General features: G+C 43.2%; 1 protein-coding gene and 1 long non-coding RNA gene across 4 annotated transcripts in view; one reads left to right on the top strand and one right to left on the bottom strand.

Annotated features, from left to right (window-relative positions):
• Window positions 1–19,413, bottom strand: part of Sos1 (SOS Ras/Rac guanine nucleotide exchange factor 1) — a 117,748-nt gene extending 98,335 nt beyond the window's left edge. For all 3 annotated transcript variants that reach the window (XM_048353084.1, XM_048353086.1, XM_048353085.1), the window contains exon 1: window positions 19,182–19,413. In XM_048353084.1, the coding sequence (XP_048209041.1) occupies window positions 19,182–19,268 (87 nt within the window). In that variant the 5' untranslated portion in view covers window positions 19,269–19,413. The remainder of the gene's footprint in view (window positions 1–19,181) is intronic.
• On the top strand, window positions 16,505–17,165 carry LOC125356535. The gene is made up of 2 exons (XR_007211922.1): window positions 16,505–16,886; window positions 17,104–17,165. It is a non-coding gene; the product is annotated as an uncharacterized LOC125356535 (long non-coding RNA).
• Window positions 19,414–22,886: the final 3,473 nt, after the last annotated feature.

The following is a 22,886-nucleotide window of genomic DNA, read 5'->3' as shown; positions in this document are numbered from 1 at the left end:
CATTTATAAAAAGATCAGTGGCTCACCCTTGTAATCCTAGCTACTCAGGAGGCTGAGATAGGAGGATCATGGTTTGAAGCCAACCCAAGCAGGAAAGTCTCATATCTCTAATTAACCACCAGAAAACCAGAAGTGAATTGTGGCTCAAAGTGGTACAGTGCAAGCCTTGAGCAAAAAAGCTTAGAGACAGCACCCAGACCCCGAGTTCAAGCCCCATGACGAATGAATGAATGAATGAATGAATAAAATGGGTCAGTTCATCCTAAGACATAAGCTTATCGCTAAATATGTACAAACAGAACCCCAAGATATGCATTGACCAAAAGGAAAGGAATTTTACAATATAACTGGAGATTTTAATATGCCCATTTCAATAATAGTATATCCAAAGAAAAAACTAATAACAAACTAGATTTGAAAATTATAAACTGACTAGATCTGATAGACATATGTAGAAGACTCTATCCAGTAACAGAAAAATAAATATACTTTTCACGTGTATAAGGGATATTTTCCATGACTAACTACAACACACAATAAATTTTCAATGCAGGGAGTGGCATTATAGCTTAAGTGGTAGAGTACTAGCCTTGAGCTGAAGAGCTCAGAGACAGTGCCTAGGCCCAGAGCTCAAGGCCCAGAGTTCAAGACCCATGACAGACAAAAAAGAAAAAAGAAAGAAAGAAAGAAAATTTAATACATTAAAAAAGGTTAACATGGGGCTGGGGATATGGCCTAGTGGCAAGAGTGCCTGCCTCATATACATGAGGCCCTGGGTTCGATTCCCCAGCACCACATATACAGAAAATGGCCAGAAGTGGCGCTGTGGCTCAAGTGGCAGAGTGCTAGCCTTCAGCAAAAAGAAGCCAGGGACAGTGCTCAGGCCCTGAGTCCAAGCCCCAGGACTGGCCAAAAAGAAAAAAAAAAAAAGGTTAACATGGGGGCTGGGAATGTAGCCTAGTGGTAGAGTGCTTGCCTCGTCATATACACGAAGCCCTGCATTCGATTTCCTCAGCACCACGTATATAGGAAAAGCCAGTAGGGGCGCTTTGGCTCAAGTGGTAGAGTGCTAGCCTTGAGCAAAAAGAAGCCAGAGACAGTTCTCAGGCCTTGAGTCCAAGGCCCAGGACTGGAAAAAAAAAAAAAATGGTTAACATGAAAGCTCTTTTCTAACCATGATGAGATAAAACTAAAAGCAATAACAGCAGGAAAATACCTACCTAGAAACTAAACAACATGCTCCTAAATATTCAGAGACTAAAACAGAGAAAACACATAAACCCAAACCTATGGAATATAGCAAAAGTAGTACACAAATGGAAATTTATAGCTACAAACATTTGGAAATGTGTATTTCACAAGAAAGTGAAAGAGCTAGAGGCACATCTCAAATGGCAGAATGCTGTCTAGCAAACACAAGATCCTGAGTCCAGTAGAGGGGTGGACAGGAGGGGGAACAATGTAATGAAAAGGAAATGAGGGCTAACAAGTAGTTCAAACCCTAGAAGCACACCACAATAGAAGACTAAAATCTATGCCACCAAGATCAGGAATAAGACAGGATACTTATTTTCATCACTTCTATCAACACTGTAGTAGAAACTGTACTAGAAATTCTAGCTAGAGCACTAGAAGAGAAAAATGGAAATGCACTCATATCATAAAGGAACAAGTAATACTATTTCTATTGGCCAACATATCCTATGTATTTATATAAACCCCTAAGAATAAAGAAGTTACCAAAGCCAAGTTAATTCAGCAATGTTTTGGATACAAAAAATTAATACATAAAGAGCAACTGTGTTCCCATAGCCCTGTAATAAACAGTCTGAAAAGGAAAATTAGGAATGTAATTCTGTGTACTTAAAAAAAATAAAATACTAGCAACAGATTTAACCAATGAATGTTTTATCCTAAAATGATAAAATATTGCTAAAGAAAAGTAAAGATAGCTGGGCAATAATGGCTCACACTTGTAATCCTAGCTACTCAGGAGGCTGAGATCGGAGGAACACAATTTGAAGACCATCTGGGCAGGAAAGTCCATGAGACTCTTAGCTCCAATAAACTACTCAGAAAAAGCCAGAACTGCTCAAGTAGTAGAGCACTAGTCTTGTTTTGCTTTTGTTTTTGGCCAGCCCTGGGCTTGGACTCAGGGCCTGAGCACTGTCCCTGGCTTCTTTTTTGCCCAAGGCTAGCACTCTGCCACTTGAGCCACAGCACCACTTCTGGCCACTTTCTGTATATGTGGTGCTGGGGAATTGAACCCAGGGCTTCATGTATACGAGGCAAGCACTCTTGCCACTAGGCCATATCCCCAGCCTAGAGCACTAGTCTTGAGCACAAAGAGGCCCAGGGACAGCACCCAGGCCCCAAGTTCAAGCCCCCTCCCTCCAAAATTAAATTAAAGATGATCCAAATAAACAGAAACCCATTCTGTGCTCCTAAGAAGGAAGGCTTAATATTGAAATCAGTTACCCAAAGTAAACTGTAGATTAACGGACAAAATCCAACAGACAAAATCCAACATTTTGCAGAAATGTATACTCTTAGCCTCATATCCATATGAAATTGGAAGGTGCTCCAGAGAGCCAAAATAATCCAAAGAGGGGGAGAGGTTAAAGGATTCAATACTTTCTGATTTCAGCATGTACTATAGTGCTACAGCATTCAAAACTACAGTTGCAGAGCATGATGACACAGGCCTGATCTAAGCATTAGGAGAAAGAGGCAGGAGTATCATGAGTTCAAGTCCAGTATAGGCAATATTGCAGGACTGACTAAAAACAAAATAAAACAAAACAAAACCAGGTACTGCCCTAAGGATACACAGAAAGACCAATGAAATAGAAGGGAGTCCAGAATGAACTCATACCTCTATGGCCAATTGATCTTTGACAAGAGTATCAAGTCCATTCAAAGGTACTACTTTAAAAATGATGCTGGGACAACTTGTTCCCTAACTTATACCAAACATAAAAAATTATCTCATCCAGCCACTCTGGAGGCTGCTACGTGAGCACTACAGGTTTGAAGCCAGTCCAGGCAACTTAGCGAGACCCTGTCTCACAATAAAGAAAAATACCTGGTAATATTAGTTCACTGGTAGTGTACTTGCGTAGCACACACAAGACCATGGTTTCAATTCCAAGTACCACCCTCCAGAAAAGAAGGCATCAGTGATCTAAATGTAAGATGAAAATCATAAACCTCTTAGAAGAAAACATTATCTGCAAGTCTTCACAACCTTGGATTTAGCAATGAATTTTGATGTCTTAGCTATAACACCAAAAGATGAGCAATGAATCAGAAATTGATAGACTGAACGTAAAAAAAAAAAACTGAAAACTTCATTTCAATAGAACACATTATCAGGAAACAGTTGGGCACTGGTGGCTCAGGTCTGTAATCCTAGTTACTCAGGGTTGAGATATGAAGATAAAGGTTCAAAGCCAGCTCAGACATGAAGGTCCATGAGACTCTAATTTCCAATTGACCACTAAAATGCCAGAGTGAGCTGTGGCTCAAGTGGTAGAGCATTAGCATTGAGCACAAAAGCTAAGGGACAGAGCCCCATCACTGAGTTCAAACCCTAGTAGGAAGCATAGGAAGACATGAGGGGAAGGAAGAGGAGCAAGGGGATAAAAGGAAAGAGAGAGGGAGAGTGTGAGGAATGAGAGAGGGGAAAAAAAACAATCTTTTGATGGCCTGAATTGGAAAAAAATACATTTGCAAATAGTATCTCATAATGATCTAATATCAAAAATATGTAAGAATCTCAGGCTGGAGATACAGTTCAGCAGTACCTGCCAAACATGCAGAAGGCCCTAGGTTCAAAGACCTGACTTCAGAGATAAAAAACTTTCTCGTGTGTGTGTGTGTGTGTGTGTGTGTGTGTGTGTGTGTGTGTACACATAATCTCTCATGACTGGTAGATCTCTGCTTAGAAGTATGAGGCTCTGAGTTCAAATCACAGTGCCATCCAAAAACATCTAAAATCAACAAAAACTATAAATACTCAAACAAAATGGGCAATGGATCTCAATTTCTCTAAAGAGCTACAGAAAGACAATAAGTATGCTAAATATCATTACTTATTAGGAAAATACAAACCCCAAAACACAATAGGATACTATTGCACACCAAGGTAAATAAAAAAACATGCAGGCAAGAATAAGGGATATCAACATTTGTGCACTGCTGATAGGAATACAAAATGGAACAGCCTCTCTACCAAAAATATACCATTCTTCAAAAAGTTAACCAAAGCAATTGCACTACAATTGCACAGCAATTCCACGCACTATAAATACATACCAGAGAGAACTGAAAATAAGACTTAATCAATAATTTAATGCCAATATTCATTACAGCATTATTCACAGCAGTCAAAAAGTGGAGTACTAAATGTCAATAACTAATAAACAAATGTGCTACCTACACACAATAGTTATTATTCGGCCTTAAAAAGGAATGAACTGGGCTCTGTATCACACTTTGACAATAAAAAAAATTTCAAGGAAAAAAAAAAAAAGGAATGAGCTGGGCACTGGTGGCTCAAACCTGCTATCCTAGCTACTCAGGAGGCTGAGATCTGAGGATTCAGGTTCAAAGCCAGCCAGGGCAGTAAAGTCCATAAGACTCTTATCTCCAATAAACTACTCAGTAAAGGCAGATGTGCCGCTATGGACTCAAGTGGTAGAGCACTCACCTTGAACACAAAGAGACTCAGGGAGAGTGCCCAGGCCCTGAGTTCAAGCTCCAGGACCAAAAAAAAAAAAAGAGAATGAAACAGCATATGCTACATCAACCAAGCCTGAAATCATTTATACCAAGTGAAAGAAGTCAGACATAAATGGACAAATGTTTTGTGATTCTACTTATTATGAAATACCTAGAATAGGTAAATTGAAAGAAAGTACATTGGAGGGCTGGGAATATGGCCTAGTGGCAAGAGTGCTTGCCTTGTATATATGAAGCCCTGGGTTCAATTCCCCAGCACCACATATATAGAAAATGGCCAGAAGTGGCGCTGCGGCTCAAGTGGCAGAGTGCTAGCCTTGAGCAAAAAAAGAAGCCAGGGACAGTGCTCAGGCCCTGAGTCCAAGGCCCAGTACTAGCCAAAAAAAAAAAAAAAAAAAGAGAAGAAAGTACATTGGAGGGTACTAGGGCCTAGAAGAGGGAGAAGTTTAATGTATAGTTTCTATTTAGAGCAATGAAAATGTCTGAAAATAGATAGTGGTAACAGTTGTTCAATACTATAAATGTAATTAATAACAATGAACTGTATACTTAAAAAATGGATTCAGCCATGTGTTGTAGTATATGCCTGTAATCTCAGAACTAGGCTGAAGCAAGAAGTTTATGAGTTCCAGATCAGGCTGCACTACATAGCAAGACACTGTCTCAAGAAAAAAAAAAAAGGGGGTGAAATTCTAGGGTGATAAAGCACTAGCCTAAGCAGATGAAAGGACCCAAGCTCAAATAAAATAAAATTTAATGCTGTACCATTAAAAAAATCCAAAAAAGTTATTAAATCTATCTCTAGGAATAAGAATGCCACTGGTGTTTAAACAAAACTGCTATAAAAAACAATTATTGGTAACTATATTCTACTAGAAATTAAAGTCATAAATAGAAAATTGTTTTGATAACTATAAAAATAAAATTTGGGCTGGGAATATGGCCTAGTGGTAAAGTGCTTGCCTTGTATATATGAAGCCCAGGGTTCGATTCCTCAGCACCACATTTATAGAAAAAGCCAGAAATGGCTCTGTGGATCAAGTGGCAGAGTGCTAGCCTTGAGCAAAACAAAGCCAGGGGCAGTGCTCAGGCCCTGAGTCCACACCCCAGCACTGGCAAAAAAACAAAACAAAAATAAATAAATACATAAAACATTCATGACACAATCAGGGAAATTTGAATGCAAAGTAAATATGTTTTTCAGGGACTATTTTCCAAATCTGGAAAAATTGTTACAGATTATAAAATATTTAAAATTTGTCAGATTACAAAACATCTATTAACTCAACTTGTTTCTTATCTCACTTGTGTGTTTTTCTTTAGTCCTAAACAAAGTTATTTTCTAGATACTAAAATTGATCTCATTTGAAATCAAGCTGCTTTAGCATGTGAGCAGATTATAGATTTTCTTTTTTAGACTTTAGATCTTTTTAATCAAATTATATTCTATTTTGCTGTGTGTGTGTGTGTTGGTACTAGGGCTTGAACCCAGGGACTGGGTACTGTCACTTAGATTTTTTTGCTCAAGGCTAGCACTGTAATACTTCAGTCCCTTTTTGGTGGTTAACTGGAAACGGAGAGGGACAGGGAGAAGAAAAGGAGGGGGAGGGAGAGAGAGTCGTGTGTGTGTGTGTGTGTGTGTGTAACTTCTTTTCTCCCATAAATATTCCACTTGTAGAGAAGATTGTTACCAGAATTTGCCTTTACAAGGAAGTTAATTTACTTGTGTTTGTCGACCTCTGAGATAGACCTGACTAGAAAAGAAACCCAACAAAGAAGGTAACATCTTCATGGCCATACAGCTGGACGACTCAGAGTACTTATTACAAGGTTGCCTGAAGTACCAGTTCACTAATTTATATAGTAATAATCTGGATATCCCTCAAATTGTTTTTCTTTTGTCTTACTGTTCTGTGTATGATTTGTGTATTACAGAACTATGTAAACATTTAACAGGATATAATGCTCATTTGATTAGCTACTGAAGCAAACTGTATACCATTACTTTTCATGAAAATTAAGTTTTTGACTTGAAGAATTCACCCCCAAGAAATCTTTTGATTTAATGTAGGAGTTTGAAGAAATAAGCTAACACTTGAAGTGGAAGGGGAAATGAATTCAATTATCCAAAATCACAGGGAATTAAGAAACCATCAGGACTCTTGGGTTGAGAGCTGAAAAGCCCCAGAGATGACCCTGATTGGCCACCAGAATGAGGTTTAAAGGCAACATAATTGACTGAGGGCCCCAGCTGCTGCATTCTGAAATCATCACTGGGTTTGCTTCTAACTGGCCTCTCCCAGTAAATGACAGAACAAGGCAAACACACTAGACATCTAAGGCAGGCTGTCCTATTCCTGAGAGATACAGGATTCCTGTGACAGGCAACTTTCACTCAAAGACTTCCTAAGGTAAACTTTCTTTAGTACAGTACCACAATCTAAGACACGTTTACCCTAAGTTCCTCCTTCCTTTGCCTCCTTCACTTGGAGTTAGACTTGCATCACAATCTGACAACTCCCCCTGGTCTCCTGTCCTTTTCTCTTACATTTTACTTAATAAGTGTCTTACCTACTACTTAGTCCATTAGTATTGCATTCTTTTCTTTTTTTCTTTTTTGGTGCCAGTATTAGTGCTTGAACTCAGGAACTCATGCTCTCCCTTGGCTCTTTCCACTCAAGGATGCTTCTCTACTACTTGACCTACACATCCTGAAGATAAGAGTCTTTCAGATTTGTCTGCCTGGGCTGTCTCTGAACCTTCCTTGATCCTCAGCTCTCAGCCTCCTGAGTAGCTAGCATTACAGGTGTGAGCCACTAATGCCCAGCTAGTAGTATATTTTTGAGAGGGCAGAGTCAGAACACCAGCAATTCAAAAATATATACCAAACACTATGGAGAGAACTATGAGAAGAAGCATTATAATGAACATGACAGTGAATGGGCCTCTGTTATAGTCTTCACAGTACTCCATAATCTACAAGAGGTCACTTTAAATACTGTTTTAAAGATTTAAAACAATTTAAAAATCATAAAGTGCTATTATAACTGAGGTTCAAGGTTACTAAAATATGAGGGATCCAGTCCACCTTCAGGGGATGTAGTTGCAGCAGAAAGACTTTGTAGAAGAGGTGGTAATTAGAATGTACTTTGAAGAACATCATAGGCCTTTAGGCTTTACCTGCCTGTCATTACAGACAGGACAGTCCATCAAAGTCCTATGCATTTTGCCATACATGGCTACCCTCACAGTGTAAATCCCTCTTACCATAATTCCCAACTCTAGAATACTGATTGTTTCTTAATTTTTCTCCAGAATGTACTCCTCTATCATTCCTTCTTTTATCTCTATCACACTTAAACCACTAATCAGATACCTGGGAATCCTTTTTGACTTCTCACTTACTGCCCATGAACCACCAATCTACCTCTAAACAGCTCTAAACTTTGTTCAGTGCTCTTTTATCTCCACCATCATCCCTTTCACAAATGGCTACAAAAAAAAAAAAAAAAACAAAAACTTCTAACTAGATTTTTCTCCCTACAAAGTCTAGCTCTAATTTAATCCATGATCCACAAAGTACAACTACCCTTCAAATTACTTTTTTTTTTATTTTTTGCCAGACTTGGGGCTTGAACTCAGGGCCTGACCACTGTCTCTGGCTTCTTTTTGCTCAAGGCTAGCACTCTACCTCTTGAGCCACAGTGCCACTTCTGGCTTTTTCTGTTTATGTGGTGCTAAGGAGTCAAACCCAGGGCTTCATGCATGTTAGGCAAGCATTCTACCACTAAGACACATTCCCAGCCCTACCCTTCAAATTTCTTATCTACTAGTACCCTGCTTAAAAACTTTTCAGTGGGGGCTGGGAATATGGCCCTTCCTTTTTGGTGCAAAAAAAAAAAGGCATAGCTAGTAGTATTCGGTAGCTAGTGCCTTTAGGTCTTTCTTTTGGCGGGTAGATAGATGCATAGCTTAGTGGAACACATGCTTAGGATGTCCAATGTCTTGAGTCCAATCTCTCCATTTTTTTATTGTAGAATTCTTTTTCCCAAATGAAATACTATGTAGAAAGTCAATATATAAAAGGGCTCCTAAGTTAGAAGTGGGGGAGAAGGGGTGACAGTGCAAAGCCAACTGTATTCAGCCCCTGTCTCCTGAAGAGGCACTTTGCTAAAGCCTAAGATTCCAAACAATTAGAAAATAATTGTGGGAGGCAATACAATATAGGAAAAAAAAACTGTCTTAGAGCTAAACAGACCATTGCTCCAATCCTGATTTTCCTCTTTATTAGTTACTATATCTTGAACCATTAACCCTTTGAAGATCTTTTCCAGATCTGTAAAAGTGGGCTATTACTACCTTGGAAAGTGGTGGAACAAAGTACACACTGTATGTATATGTGAACTACACCTACATATACTAAAAACTGCCTAAAAACTGGCAAATAGCTGGAATGCAATAAAATACTATCTGCCTCAAGCCAAGCAGAAAAAAAACACGCAGCTTCAACATCAAGAGTTTTAAATTCAAGCACAAAAAAACAGATACAATAAAATAAAAAAGGCAAGCCACAGGCTAGAAATATTCATAAAATAATCATATGGCAAAGGGTATTTCACCAGCATATACCAAAGGTTCACAATTCAATGCTAACGGCCTGAGATGTGGCTTAAATGGTAGGGAGCCTGCCTAGCAAGTCCAAGGCCCTGATTCAAATGCTAAATTCAATGCTAAAAAGATTTTTTTTAAATTCAACTTTTAAATGGACAAATGGTTTAAGCAGACATGTCTTAAGGGATATATATATATACATATACACACATATATATGTATACACACACACAGCCAAGAAGAACAAATACTCAATATCTTAGTTAACAGGGTGCCACAAGATCAGTATTGGATACCATTACAAATGCACCACAATGACTAAAACTAAACTGGTAACACCAAATACTGCCATACATTGTTGGCAAGAATGTAAAATGGTACAACCTCTCTGGGAAAAGATCTGGCAGTTTCTTATAAACTAAACAGACACCTACTCTATGAGCCATTTCTCTTGCTTGGTATCTGTGCAAGTGTAATAAGCATGTTTCTTAAAAAAAACTTGTTGGTATAAGAACAGTCGTGCCAACTTTAGAGGTATGGCTCAAGTAGTAGAGTTCAATCCTCAGTATCGCAAAAAAAAAAAAAAAGCCATAATAGCCCCAAACTTAAACATTCCAGTATCTACCAGCTGCAGAAACAAACTATAGCAAGCATATCCACACAATGGGAAATTTGTTAAAAACAAAACCACAACTTCAGCAGAGCACTAGTAGGAGGCTGAGACCTGAGAATCATGGTTCAAAGACTCTTAACTCCAAATAACCAGAAAAAAGCTGGAACTGGAGGTAGGGTTCAAAAAGTGGTAGAGCACCAACTGTTAGCCAAAAAAGCCAAGCAAGAGTGTGAAGCCCTGAGTGCAAGCCCCAGTGCATACGTGCGTCTTTTTCATTATTTTTCAAAAAGAATCTAGTTTGCATAGGACTGGTCTTGAACCATAATCCTCCTACCTGTGTCTCTTGCTGTGGCTAGCAGTATAGATTATACCATCTGACTTTTTAAATTTTTTTGCAGTTCTGGGATTTGAACCTGATTAGGGCCTAGTGCTCACTAGACAGGCACTCTTCCACTAGAGACAAGCTCCTTTTTGCTTTGCTTAATTTTTTTTTTTTTTTTTTGGCCAGTCCTGGGCCTTGGACTCAGGGCCTGAGCACTGTCCCTGGCTTCTTCCCGCTCAAGGCTAGCACTCTGCCACTTGAGCCACAGCACCGCTTCTGGCCGTTTTCTGTATATGTGGTGCTGGGGAATTGAACCTAGGGCCTCGTGTATCCGAGGCAGGCACTCTTGCCACTAGGCTATATCCCCAGCCCCTGCTTTGCTTAATTTTGAGACAGTCTCAGATTTATACCTGGGCATGAATGGACTGCAGTCTTCCTATTTATACTTTGTGCCATCACACTCATCCTAAATTTTTTCATAATAAAATATGGTAAACATCTAGCCACAGGGCTGGTACAGTGTGTCCTGGGCATCCTTGAAGCCCAGAATCCAAATCCCCTGCACCACACACACAAAAAAATTAATCAACAGACAAAAATATACTAAGATGAAAGGCAAAGTTTTTTCCTACTCCATCCACAACCATAGCAGACAATATATTTAAGGGTGTGGGAAGTACATGTCACTTGTAACAAGTACATTTGGTTAAAGCATCCTTACTACTGTTATTTCTGAACCACTCTGTCAGTTCTGGATTACTGTCTTCCCTCTACAATAATATATACTATAATTCTTATAGAGTTCACCATCATCCAGATATATAACCAGTTTCTCAATACACCAATTTCAGAGCTCCTGTGTCTCTCAGCTTTGATATCTTAAAACTCTAAAATACAACCAATGCCATCTCCATTCATAAATCCCCAAATAGCAAGAGTAGGGAAACTTTTTCTGACAAGGGCCATTTGGATATTTATAACATCACTTATAAGCCATATAAAATTATCAATATAGGCAAACAACCACAGGCAGCCTCATGAAAAGCATCAAGGAGAATACATCTGCCCTATTATAGATGAAACGATTTGGGTGGACTTTGTATAGCCCCTGGACAATGTCTTCCACCCCTAAATCTTGCCTTTAATTTTACCATAAAAAGAGGCTACCAAGCACAAATTTTTTATCCCCTAAACACCAAGCCCATCTGTATCTCTTTAACTCCTATCTCAGAGGAAAGTCTGTCACCATCTCTGCCAGAGGTAGCACACTATCGTGTTTAAAAATACAGTCTCTAACAAAATTACTTAAGAAAATTAGCCTTTCCAAATCTCAGTTTTCACCTTTCACTAAATAGAAGCAAAAATAGAATCCTGGCCCAGAATTTTGAGTGTAGGGTCCACTGGCATTTAGAGAGAAAAAAAAAAGGCCATCTTATGAGAATCAAGTAAGCCCACATGTGAAACAGTTAATAGTATCTGACAAATAGGGGCTGGGAATATGGCCTAGTGGCAAGAGCTCTTGCCTCGTATACATGAATCCCTGGGTTCGATTCCCCAGCACCACATATATAGAAAACGGCCAGAAGTGGCGCTGTGGCTCCAGTGGCAGAGTGCTAGCCTTGAGCAAAAGGAAGCCAGGGACAGTGTTCAGGCCCTGAGTTCAAAGCCCAGGACTGGCCACAAAAAAAAAAAAAAAAAAGTATCTGACAAATAATACAAGGCAAATTCCATTGCTAGACTCAACTCCTCCTTCAGTTCCTTACCAGAATTCTTTACCTGCCCCAAAGGGTCTCTGCCCCAAAGAATTTTAACAAATTTCTGTTACGCTGAGATAAGCAAAACTCTCTTTGCCAATCTTAAATAACCCCTTACTTAACCTGAGCAGTCTATCTTTCCCCTTCATTTTCAAGCTTTTAGAAAAAAGAAACCTAGGAATAAGATGGGCCTTCGTGTTCATACTGTTTTTGTGTTTGTATATCTACTATCTTCACACTGAAACTGCTCAGTAACCAATGGAGGCTGGGAATACGGCCTAGTGGTAGAATGCTCGCCTTGTATATATAAAGCCAGAAAAAGCCAGAAGTGGCACTGTGGCTCAAGTGGTAGAGTGCTAGCCTTGAGCAAAAAGAAGCCAGACACAGTGCTTAGGCCCCGAGTTCAAGCCCCGGGACTGGCAAAAAGAAAAGCAAAAAAGCAACAACACCAAAAAACTGGTTGTAAGTAATCAATGGCTCCTTAGCTGTCAAATCCAACACTTTTCAGGTATTTTGATTTTTCTTTGGCAATATAGTAGATTCATCTTGAAGCTCACTCCTCTCTCAGCTTCTCAAATACAGGGTCTCTCTTTTCTATCTCCTCTCCCACTTCTGACACCAGCCCCATTTCAGTTTTAATCATTTCAGTGAGTGCTTCAACATCTTGATTGATATACAACTGTCATACAATAAACTGCATATATCTAAAGCAGTATAATCCAACAAATTTTAACATATGTAGACAACTCTGAAACCACTAGTACAATCAAGATAAGTGAACATAAAATAAAAGCATCTCTTTAGCCAAGTGCCAATGGCTTACACGTATAATCCAACCTACTTAGGACTCTGAGATCTGAGGATCAGGGTTCAATTCAAAGCCAGGCCATGCAGGAATGTCCATGACATTCTTTTTTTTTTTTTTTTTTTTTTGGCCAGTCCTGGGGCTTGGACTCAGGGCCTGAGCACTGTCCCTGGCTTTTTCCCGCTCAAGGCTAGCACTCTGCCACTTGAGCCACAGCGCCGCTTCTGGCCGTTTTCTGTATATGTGGTGCTGGGGAATCGAACCTAGGGCCTCATGTATCCGAGGCAGGCACTCTTGCCACTAGGCTATATCCCCAGCCCCATGACATTCTTATCTACAGTTAAACACCGAAATCGCTGAAAGCGGAGCTATGGATCAAATGTTTAGAGCACTAGCCTTGAAAACAAAAGCTCACAAACAGTGCCCAGGCCTAGAGTTCAAGCCCCCAGGGCTGGCACATACACATAAAAAGGATCTCTTTAAAAAATAAAAAGAAGGGCTGGGGATATGGCCTAGTGGCAAGAGTGCTTGCCTCCTATACATGAAGCCCTGGGTTCAATTCCCCAGCACCACATATACAGAAAATGGCCAGAAATGGCGCTGTGGCTCAAGTGGCAGAGAGCTAGCCTTGAGCAAAAAGAAGCCAGGGACAGTGCTCAGGCCCTGAGTCCAAGCCCCAGGACTGGCAAAAAAATAAAAAATAAAAAAAATAAAAAGAACAAAAGCACCAGTTGGTCACACCTGTAATCCTAACCACTTAGGAGATGAGAAAATGGACGTTTGAGGCTAGCCTGAGATGAAAAACGTTCCTAAGACACCCTTTAAATCCACAGCTAGGCATGGTGGTATGTGCTTCTCATCTAAAACTACATGGGAGGCTAAGATTGGCAGCAAGGGGAGAAAGGTCTGACAGCCTCCATCTCAACAGAAAAGTTGGGTGTGGTGACACAGGGGCCTATCAACCCAGCTACAAAAAGAACCCTATTCAAACAGGCAGATCAAAGTCCAGGGATGCTCCAGGCAAGAAGCAAGACTATCTCAGAAATAACCACACAAAGCATGCTCAGGGAGGTAAACAAAGCTCAGAGGGAAAAAGAGTGCACTGTTTTCTCTCCTATGTGGAAGCTAGATCTAAAATATAACTGGATATGATAACCTACAAATGACTCTAGGCATTCACAGACAAACAAGTCAGACTAAAGAGAAACACAAGATGTAACTTCTCTGAACATTTAAAATACTATTGAAACAAATTCCAGAAAATGGAAACATGTATTTTTTGTTGTTGTTATTATTGGTGGTAGTGGTTGTTTTTGCTTTGAGGTTTTTTTCTTCTAGTAAAAAGGAACACAGAAAGTGAGGGAGGAGGGGTGAACAAATGCAATCATATTATGCACTATGAGGAAATGACCTAGTAACCTGTGGGCAGGGATGGGAGAGGGAAACTGGGGGAAAGTAAAGGAAGGGTGACATTGTCCAAAAAAAGAAATGTACTTATTACTTGGCTTACAAAATGGTAGCTCCTTAATAATACATTTTAGGGCTGGGAATATGGCCTAGAGGTAGAGTGCTTGCCTCCTATACATGAAGCCTTGGGTTCGATTCCTCTACACCACATATACAGAAAATGGCTAGAAGTGGCGCTGTGGCCCAAGTGGCAGAGTGCTGGCCTTGAGCAAAAGGAAGCCAGGGACAGTGCTCAGGCCCTGAGTTTAAGGATCAGGACTGGCCAAAAAAAAAAAAAAAACAACCTATTACAGAGCTTGCCTCATATACATGAAGCCCTGGGTTTGATTCCCCAGCACCACATATATAGAAAACAGCCAGAAGTGGCGCTGTGGCTCAAGTGGCAGAGTGCTGGCCTTGAGCAAAAGGAAGCCAGGGACAGTGCTCAGGCCCTGAGTTCAAGGTGCAGAACTGGCAAAAAAAAGCTGGAGGTGTGGTTCAGTGGTAGAGCACCTGCCTAGCAAGCAGGAAGGTAAGTTCAAGCCCACCATACTACCATGTTTATCGTTAGTTCATTCCTTTTCATCAACTGTATAGCAACATCACAATTTATTTACTCATATTTAAGGAAACAAATTTGGTGGACATTTGGATTGTATGTAGATTTTTGCTGAATATAGCAGCTATGAACATTCACATAAAAGTCTCACTACAGATAAAGACTTCATCTATAGTTATAGCTCTGCTTACATACCTAGATATTCTAAATCTGCTCCATCAGATTATCAAAAACTATTGGAGACGAATACCTGGATAACCCCAAAGGACTTTTAAAGGAATATCAAAAAATTATCTCATTAAGACATTCTACCTCAAAGGCCTCTCCTAATGTGGGCAAGAATTCATTGTATATTACCACAGGATTGAGAAAACTAAGGAAAGAGTGGACCAAAAGGAGGGGGCTGGGGGGGAATGAAGATGTTAAAGGGATGACAGCTGTGTTAAACAGCAAAGAAAATACATAAGCTAAAAATTAAGAAGGGCGAAGGAAGGAATGGGTGGGGAGGGGTGGGTAAGAATGCTGAAAGGGGTGATCAAGATGCAGTTTCCATAAACTGCTTTGTTGGCAACTCCAATGTACAACTACTTAAAAATAATAAAAACATTCCAAAAAGAAAAAAAAAAACATGTATACTGGTATTAGAACTAGGAAATTGGAAGGGAATACCAAAATTGAGAGACCCAGGGTAAAAAAAGAAAAACAACTACAAAAGCAATACTTGAAAAACTGTATGGTCTAAGTGAATGGAACACCTCATGGGGGGAAAGGGACAGGGGGTGGGGGGATGGGGGTATGAGGGACGAGGTAACAAACAGCACAAGTAATGTATCCAATGCCTAATATATGAAACTGTAACCTCTCTGTACATCAGTTTGATAATAAAAATTTAAAAAAAAAAGTGTCTCTTCTACAACTCTCCATCCTGACTAAAAACATTTCTGGTTTTCCCTTCACCCGCTCTTTACATTTATCATTGGGTCTCAGGTAAACCTCAGAGTGAATGCAAAGAAAATATCCTTTTTTCTACCTGCCTAATTTTCCCCATTTGAATGTTTCCAGTACCTGAGAAAACATGTACAAAAAGAACCTGAAAGAAGACTCCCCCCTAGTAAATCCAGAAAGATAGTAAATCCTGCCAGTTATACCTTTTAAAACATTTCTCAAACAATCCAGTCCCATATTTCCACCCTAATTCAAATGCATGTCCCCTCTTAGCAGCACTAGTAAACTAGCTTTCCAATTTTCCTCCCTACTTCATGTCTCCTTCTCCAACCCATTTTCCATTCTCATGTCTAAGTGAACTTTCTAAAATTCCAATCTGATATTATTTTCTTATCTCGAACTCCATGGTGGCTTTATTTTTTCAAGATAAAATTCAAATCCTTAAACTGGTCACCAATGGCTCACACCTGTAATCCTAACTACTCAGCAGACTGAGATATGAGGATCACAATTCAGGGAATGAGAAAGCCTGTGCAACTCTCATCTCCAATTAACCACCAAAAAGCTGGAAGTAGAGCCATGGCTCAAATGCTAGCCTTGAGCAAAAATGTGTAAGGACAACACCTAGGTCCTGAGATTCAAGCCCCAGGACACGGGGACACACGGACACGGACACGGACACGGACAAGGACACACACACACACACACACACACACACCTTAATATATAAAATTCATAAACTAGTTATCTCCCTAATCCCTCTCACCATCACATTCAGTCTGTCATTTATCCTTTTATCCTTAGTGCCAAGGGCAATACTTGTTGAGGTAGGCATGAAATATCTATGTGATAAGATAGGCCTTAAACTGATAGATGCAGTCAGAGATAGTGGAATATTCTGAACAGATTCAGGAGAAGAAAGTAGCCAGATCACCACCTCCATAACTTCTATGCTTAAAAACTTTATCTTACATTAAGTTAAAAAAAAACATCAACAGTTCTAAACAAAAGAGTGGTGTGTCCATAAGTGTGCCTTTGTTCCTGAAATTTGGTAATGGCTGGTGATGGACAGTAGGTTCAGTTAAGAGGTGATTGTAGGCTGGGGATATGGCCTAGTGGCAAGAATGCTCGCCTCGTATACATGAGGCCCTGGGTTCAATTCCCCAGCACCACATATACAGAAAGCGGCCAGAAGTGGCGCTGTGGCTCAAGTGGCACAGTGCTAGCCTTGAGCAAAAAGAAGCCAGGGACAGTGCTCAGGCCCTGAGTCCAAGCCCAGGACTGGCAAAAAAAAAAAAAAAAGAGGTGATTGTAATAATCTGTTAAAGAGGACTCAGAACATCTGGCAGGACTGGGGGACAGAATAGGAAGAACATGTCAAAGGGAAAAGAACCTGAATGTAGATGGTAATGCAGAAGTCAGAGGGGACTCCAAAGGTTTGAACCTAAGAAAACACTAAAGCTATTAATGAAGAAGAAATTTAAAAACTGGTTGGTAGAGGGACCGATGTGAAAGTTTTCATTTAGGTAATCCCTGACCCGTTTATTTAATAGGTGTCAGGCACTGTATACATGGGAAATAAAATGAAGGTTAAAACACTTATTGTTTTCAAGAAGCACCCAATCTAGGAGGGAAAAGGGAGGAACAGACGAAAAAACTGAAACTTAAAAATTCACTGCTACAAGTTAGGATAGGATGTTAGAAGAAATCAAAGGAGCAACTCAGCACTAAGAGCTGAGAAAGCTGAGTTGGGTTAATCCCAAAGAATAAACAGAGTTAGGCCAGGCAAAGAAGGGCATTCCAGGTGAAAGGAACAGCATGTCAAAAGAGCCTCAGGTACAAAAACACAAGTTGGCCATTCTACAGTCTAATAATAACTCTCAAGAATGAGTTCAAGATACAGCAATCTCCACATGAAACATCCAGCAGCAGGTGAAAGCACGTGTTCTGGGACATGAAATGTATGGACAACTTTGTCTTAGCTGTCTTACAATCCCAGTTGGTGGACGTTTAAATAAATAAAGGGCCTTACATATCAGATTGAGTGCACCTTTGCCTCCTCCCATTACTTTTGCGAAAGAGTAAAAAGAAAAATATGGGATTGTATAAACAAACAAATACTAATGGGACCAAGGTAAATTGGAGATAGATGTGTCTACTAAGGAGCAGCTATTTATACAACTCCAGTAAGTTCACTATCTTGCCTGATATGGGCCCTAAGTAGAGATTTCCCTAATCTTTAAGAAAAACTGAAAATTTAGATTGCATGTCCAATTTTTAAATATTGGTGATTAATTGCATTTTAAAAAGACTGTCAAAATGCATTTGTGGACAGATTTCAGTAAGGGCCAACCTTTAAGTCTGCCAATCCCTGAGATGCTTTTGCCAATACTTTTAAAGGATTCTCTATTGGTATCTTGGTGGTATTCTTGGGATAGGGGCTGCCTGCTTCTAAGCAAAATAGCCCCAAACTGGTAATGTTTTATTAGGGTGGTTTGTTTTTTTAATATTTAAAAACTTTTTTCCTGTCTCTCTTGTCCTGGCAGGATATCAACTCCAAGCATCAGTTAGATACACTACCCTTCTATAACAAGCTAAAAAGTAAGCTTGCAGGTAATGCAAACATAAACTGATGCAGTGAAACCTGATGGTCTATAAAGTACATTAAAAAAAATACATGGCATCTCATTTTCTTAGAAGACATTGCAGATGTTTGTGATTAGTGAGCCCCTTTCAGAGAGCAAAAAGTAACTTACATCTGAAGTATTCACGGCAGATTCTGCTAGCAAATCAGTTTCTACTGTAAAATACACCAAGAGCGTATTTTCCAATCTGAAAACGGTGACATATGCACCACCCCCCAGTTAATGAAGAGAATGGAGAGTCATTACAGAGGGCGGGCAGGGCAGAGCAGAGCAGAGCAGAGCAAAGCAAAGCAGGCCAGCCAGGTCCTGCTGGCAGGCAAGCTCGCAATTACTTAGCACAAGCATCATGGCCAGAGCATTCAAGAGCCAGTAAAACGAGCGTACTGGACACCTAAAACGGGCGGATGACAGCAGCTCTGCGAGACCGACGAGGCGGAAAAGTGACCTGCTTTGACCTCCACTGAAAACCGAGGCTCCTCCAACGGCCGTCCGAGAATGCAGGGGCAGGGCATGAACCTCCCCAGGGGTGGATTCTTCAGACGAACTCTGCCAGGCTTTCGGCGGCCTGCCCACCGCCCCCACCCACTCCCGCCCCGGGGTGCATGTCAGCCCCGGGAGCCGGGCAGGGTCGGGGTACGCGGTCCTCTCCGAAGGGAGAAGGCCGGCCTGACGCGCCCCGCCTCCGGCGCCCGCGCAAGGGGGCGGCCTCGGGGAAGCGGGGCTCCGCGCGCACCTCACCTTTTTCAGCGCCGGCACCAGGAGCCCCCGCCACTTGGGCGCGTTCTCCTCGCTGAAGAACTCGTAGGGCAGCGGCGGCGCCTGCATGGTGCCCCCGGGGCGCCTCCGGGCGGGGAGAGGAGAGGGGCGGCGGCGGCGGCGGCCAGGCCCGGGAACCGCGAGAGGGCGAGCTCGCAGCGCGGAACAGGGCCGCGGCCCCACCGGACGGCCCGGCCCCCTCGGGGCGCCGCGCGGTCGGACTAGCCCCGGCGAGGCGACCGCGGGGCGAGACCCGCACCCGGCCCGCCACCCGTCACGGGCACCGACCTTGGACAGCCGATGCAGCCCGGCGACGGCGGTGGCGGCATCCCGCACCACCGCCCCGGGGCAGGCCCCCCGCCTCTCCCCGGCCCGCCGGCGCCGCCCTCCGCTCCGCCGGGGCTGCGCTCCCAGGCCCGGCCTGGCCCGCCGAGGAGCGGGCGGCTGAGGGAGGGCGTGCGAGGAGGGCGCTCCGGCCGCTCGTCCCGCGGGGACTCCGGGGCGCGGGAGCCTCCGGGCGGGGCGGGGCCAGGCCGGGGAGGGGGGGGTCTCCGAGGTAGGGAAGGGTTGGAGGTCGCGGTCGGGGGTTCGGGCTGCCCGGAGCTGCCGCCGCGGCCGCTGCCGACGCCGCCGACGCCGGTGTAGCGCCGGAGCTTCCTACTAGCGAACTGAACCTGCGCGCTACTGAGCATGCGCGGCGGGGCCGGGCCGGTTCGCTCCGGGTTTTCCGGCTCCCCGGGAAGGAGGAGGGACGCGGCCCGGAGGGAGGGCACGCGGCTGCGCCGGGGCTGCGCTCCCGAGGGCTGCGGACGGGAGGAGGGCGGGAGACCCCGGGAGGGGAGCCTCGGCACCGCGGGGCCTGCGGGTGTGGGAGGAGGAGGGGCGATCTGCCGCAAAGCGGTCGCCATTGTGTGGTTGGGCCGACCTGGAGCCTCTGGTCTTGAGGACCCCGGGCCTTGCGTTTCAGATAGCGTGCGTGTGCGTGTGTGTATGTGTGCGCGCGTGTACTTTGTTCCCGAACACGAAGATAAGGAAGGCTGCGAGAGTGCAACGATACAATACACACTGTCCCAAAGACCAAGTTTCATGTCAGGAAACCTAGCTGCTCAGTATTCGTCAGGGCGCCGGCGCGAGGGCTGCGCTCCCCGCCGGCCTCGGCATCCCGGCGAGTCGGCTGCGGGGAACTTGGTGCCCCGGGAGCACTGTCGGCCGGCGGAGGCCGAGCACCTCTTGTGCCGTGCCTAGGTCCCAGAGCATTTTACTCCCGCACTCACTGTGTCCTGTTTGATGACTCTCGTGGCTTTCAAGTAGATAGTAAAACTTCTGGAGAGCAGTTGTTTTTCACCAATGGCTCTATACAGAATAGGCACGTAAGCAATTTCTAGAATCATCCCTCCATTCCCAGGGATGCTGATGATTATGAATGTGGCACCGTGTGCTACGATGCAGTACCACGAACGCTTCATGGTTTATCCTTAAAAGCTTTCAAAGCCCCACACCGGCAGCTCACGCCTGTAACCCTAGCTGCTCAAGGCTGCGACTTGAAGGGTGGTGGAGGTTCGGAGCCAGAAAGTTCAGAGACAGAAGCCCATCTCCAATTAACTAGCATAATGCCAGACTGTTGATGTGACTCAAATGATAGACTACCAGCTAGGAGCAAGAAAACCGAGCAGGAGCTGGAGAATGCCAAAATACAAGCCCTGGAACTTCAAACGGGGGAAAGAAAGCTTTCAGATTAGCATCTCATTTAGTCTTCATAGCAACCCAATGGGGTTCACCTCACAAATTACAAAATCGTTTACTGAGACCTAGTCTGAGTAGTTCACAAGCTGTGCCATGTAAAGACAAGCTTCTTAATCTTCACAAGGCCTCTTTGAGAATGTTTTAAATCGTAAGATTCCTTTATTTTAAAATGTGCACACATCATTTACGCTTTAAAAAAAATCATCCCATACTTTCAACATTTTCAAAATGGCCCTTTTGAAATGCACATAAATCCTCTGGATAAGAAACCGTAGAGGAAATGCAGTTTGGAGATGAGTTAGAGGAATGAAAAGGAGTTTCAGAGAACATGACAGTTACCTTCAGGACTGTGGTAAAGAGAAATGACCCATTTCTGTGGTTCTACAAGACTGAGCCAAGATCAGCCCTCTGGAGAAAACTATTCTTGGCTTCTCATTGCTCATAGCATACATTACATACTTCTTACCATAGCTTGCAATACCGTGCATCTGGCTCCTATTTACATTCTCACCATTCTCTAACCATGGCTCACCACACCCCAACCACACTAGCCTGTCTATTCCTAGAAGTCACCAACTTCTGTTTCAATGCTCTTTTTTCAGTCTAGAACTCCTAGTTGTTCACTTGGCTAGTTATAAACATCTGTATATGTCTGCCATAAACCCTATTCATTTTCTTGCTAGTACTCTATTCTTGTTATTAGTTTCTGCAGACTTAAGATGTAATCGCAGAGATCAGCAATCTTGTCTGTCTAGTTCATTCTTGCATTCTCAGCACTTATGGTGCCTGCACACGACTGTATTTTGGAGGGAATGGAAATTGGATTGGAGGAAGCCTTCAGGTAAGTTGTGCCCTTGAGTTGATCTTCGAAGGTGTGGTTGGAACTGTGGGGCTCCAACGTCCCTTCTAACTAGAAATGTCTTAACTACAGAGGGACACAGGCCTGGAAGCATGAATTATAACCTGGGGCTGGCCGAGCCCAGTGGCTGGCTCAGGTTGTCAGTAGTAGAGAAATTTGGGCTGCAGACTGAGCAAGCAGCTGGAGGGAAATTAAAGACTCAACCTCAGCGAAATAGCAGAAGGAGACGTCAGGATAGGTAAGGCCCCACAGCACTCTAGCCCTTCTGTTCTCCATCTTTTGGAACACAGCACCCACGGGGAAGCAGTAAAAGACATCAGGAGCAGGGAGCAGGTGGCTCACATCTGTCATCCCAATGACGGGAGGATCACGGTTCGAAGCCAGCCTGGGCAGGAAAAAGTCCGTGAGACTTTTCTCTCCAGTTAAACCACGTGAAAACCAGAAGTGGTGGCTCCAAGTGGTAGAGGACTAGCCTGGAGCGGGGAAAAAAAAAAAAAGGCTCAGGGACAGCGCCTAGGTCCCGAGTGCAAGCCTCCCGACAGGTGAAAAGCGTGGGGAAGTCACACACAAAAGCCCGAGAGCCTTCGGGGTCCACCTCGACCAGCGCGCAGTAGCGCATGCGCAGAGGCTCCTTCGGTGCTTCGGAGGTTGAACGCGACTGGCGCCGTGTCGGACGTGACGCACGGAGGCGGGTTCAGGCTCACCAAGTCGAAGCCCGATGAGAAGCTTCCAGGCTGGGTAGGGGAGTTCCGAGGGCGTCGGACGGAGTGGAGCGGGAGAGGGCGGGGAGGATGCTCGGCCCCAGGTGTGCCCCCTGCAGGTGGAAGGAACGCAGTCTAGCTTTTCGCAGCGGACCGGCCACGGCTGTACCGTCGGACTCCCCGTCTGGCCACAACCACAGTTATCTTCCTGAAGCAAACTTCGGATCCAACGTCCACTGGCGTTCCGGCGTTAAGTCCAAAGTCCTTAACCGGATACTCTGGGCTTGCATAATTCGAGCCTCTACTTATCTTTCCAGCTACTCTTCCCTCCAACAAACACCTCGTTTGTCCCTCCTGCACACGCTCTTCCCGGTGCATGGAATG

This window comes from Perognathus longimembris, chromosome 8, assembly GCF_023159225.1.
Source record: "Perognathus longimembris pacificus isolate PPM17 chromosome 8, ASM2315922v1, whole genome shotgun sequence".
NCBI classification, from domain to species: Eukaryota; Metazoa; Chordata; class Mammalia; order Rodentia; family Heteromyidae; genus Perognathus; species Perognathus longimembris.
This window is presented reverse-complemented; position numbering and strand designations above follow the sequence as displayed.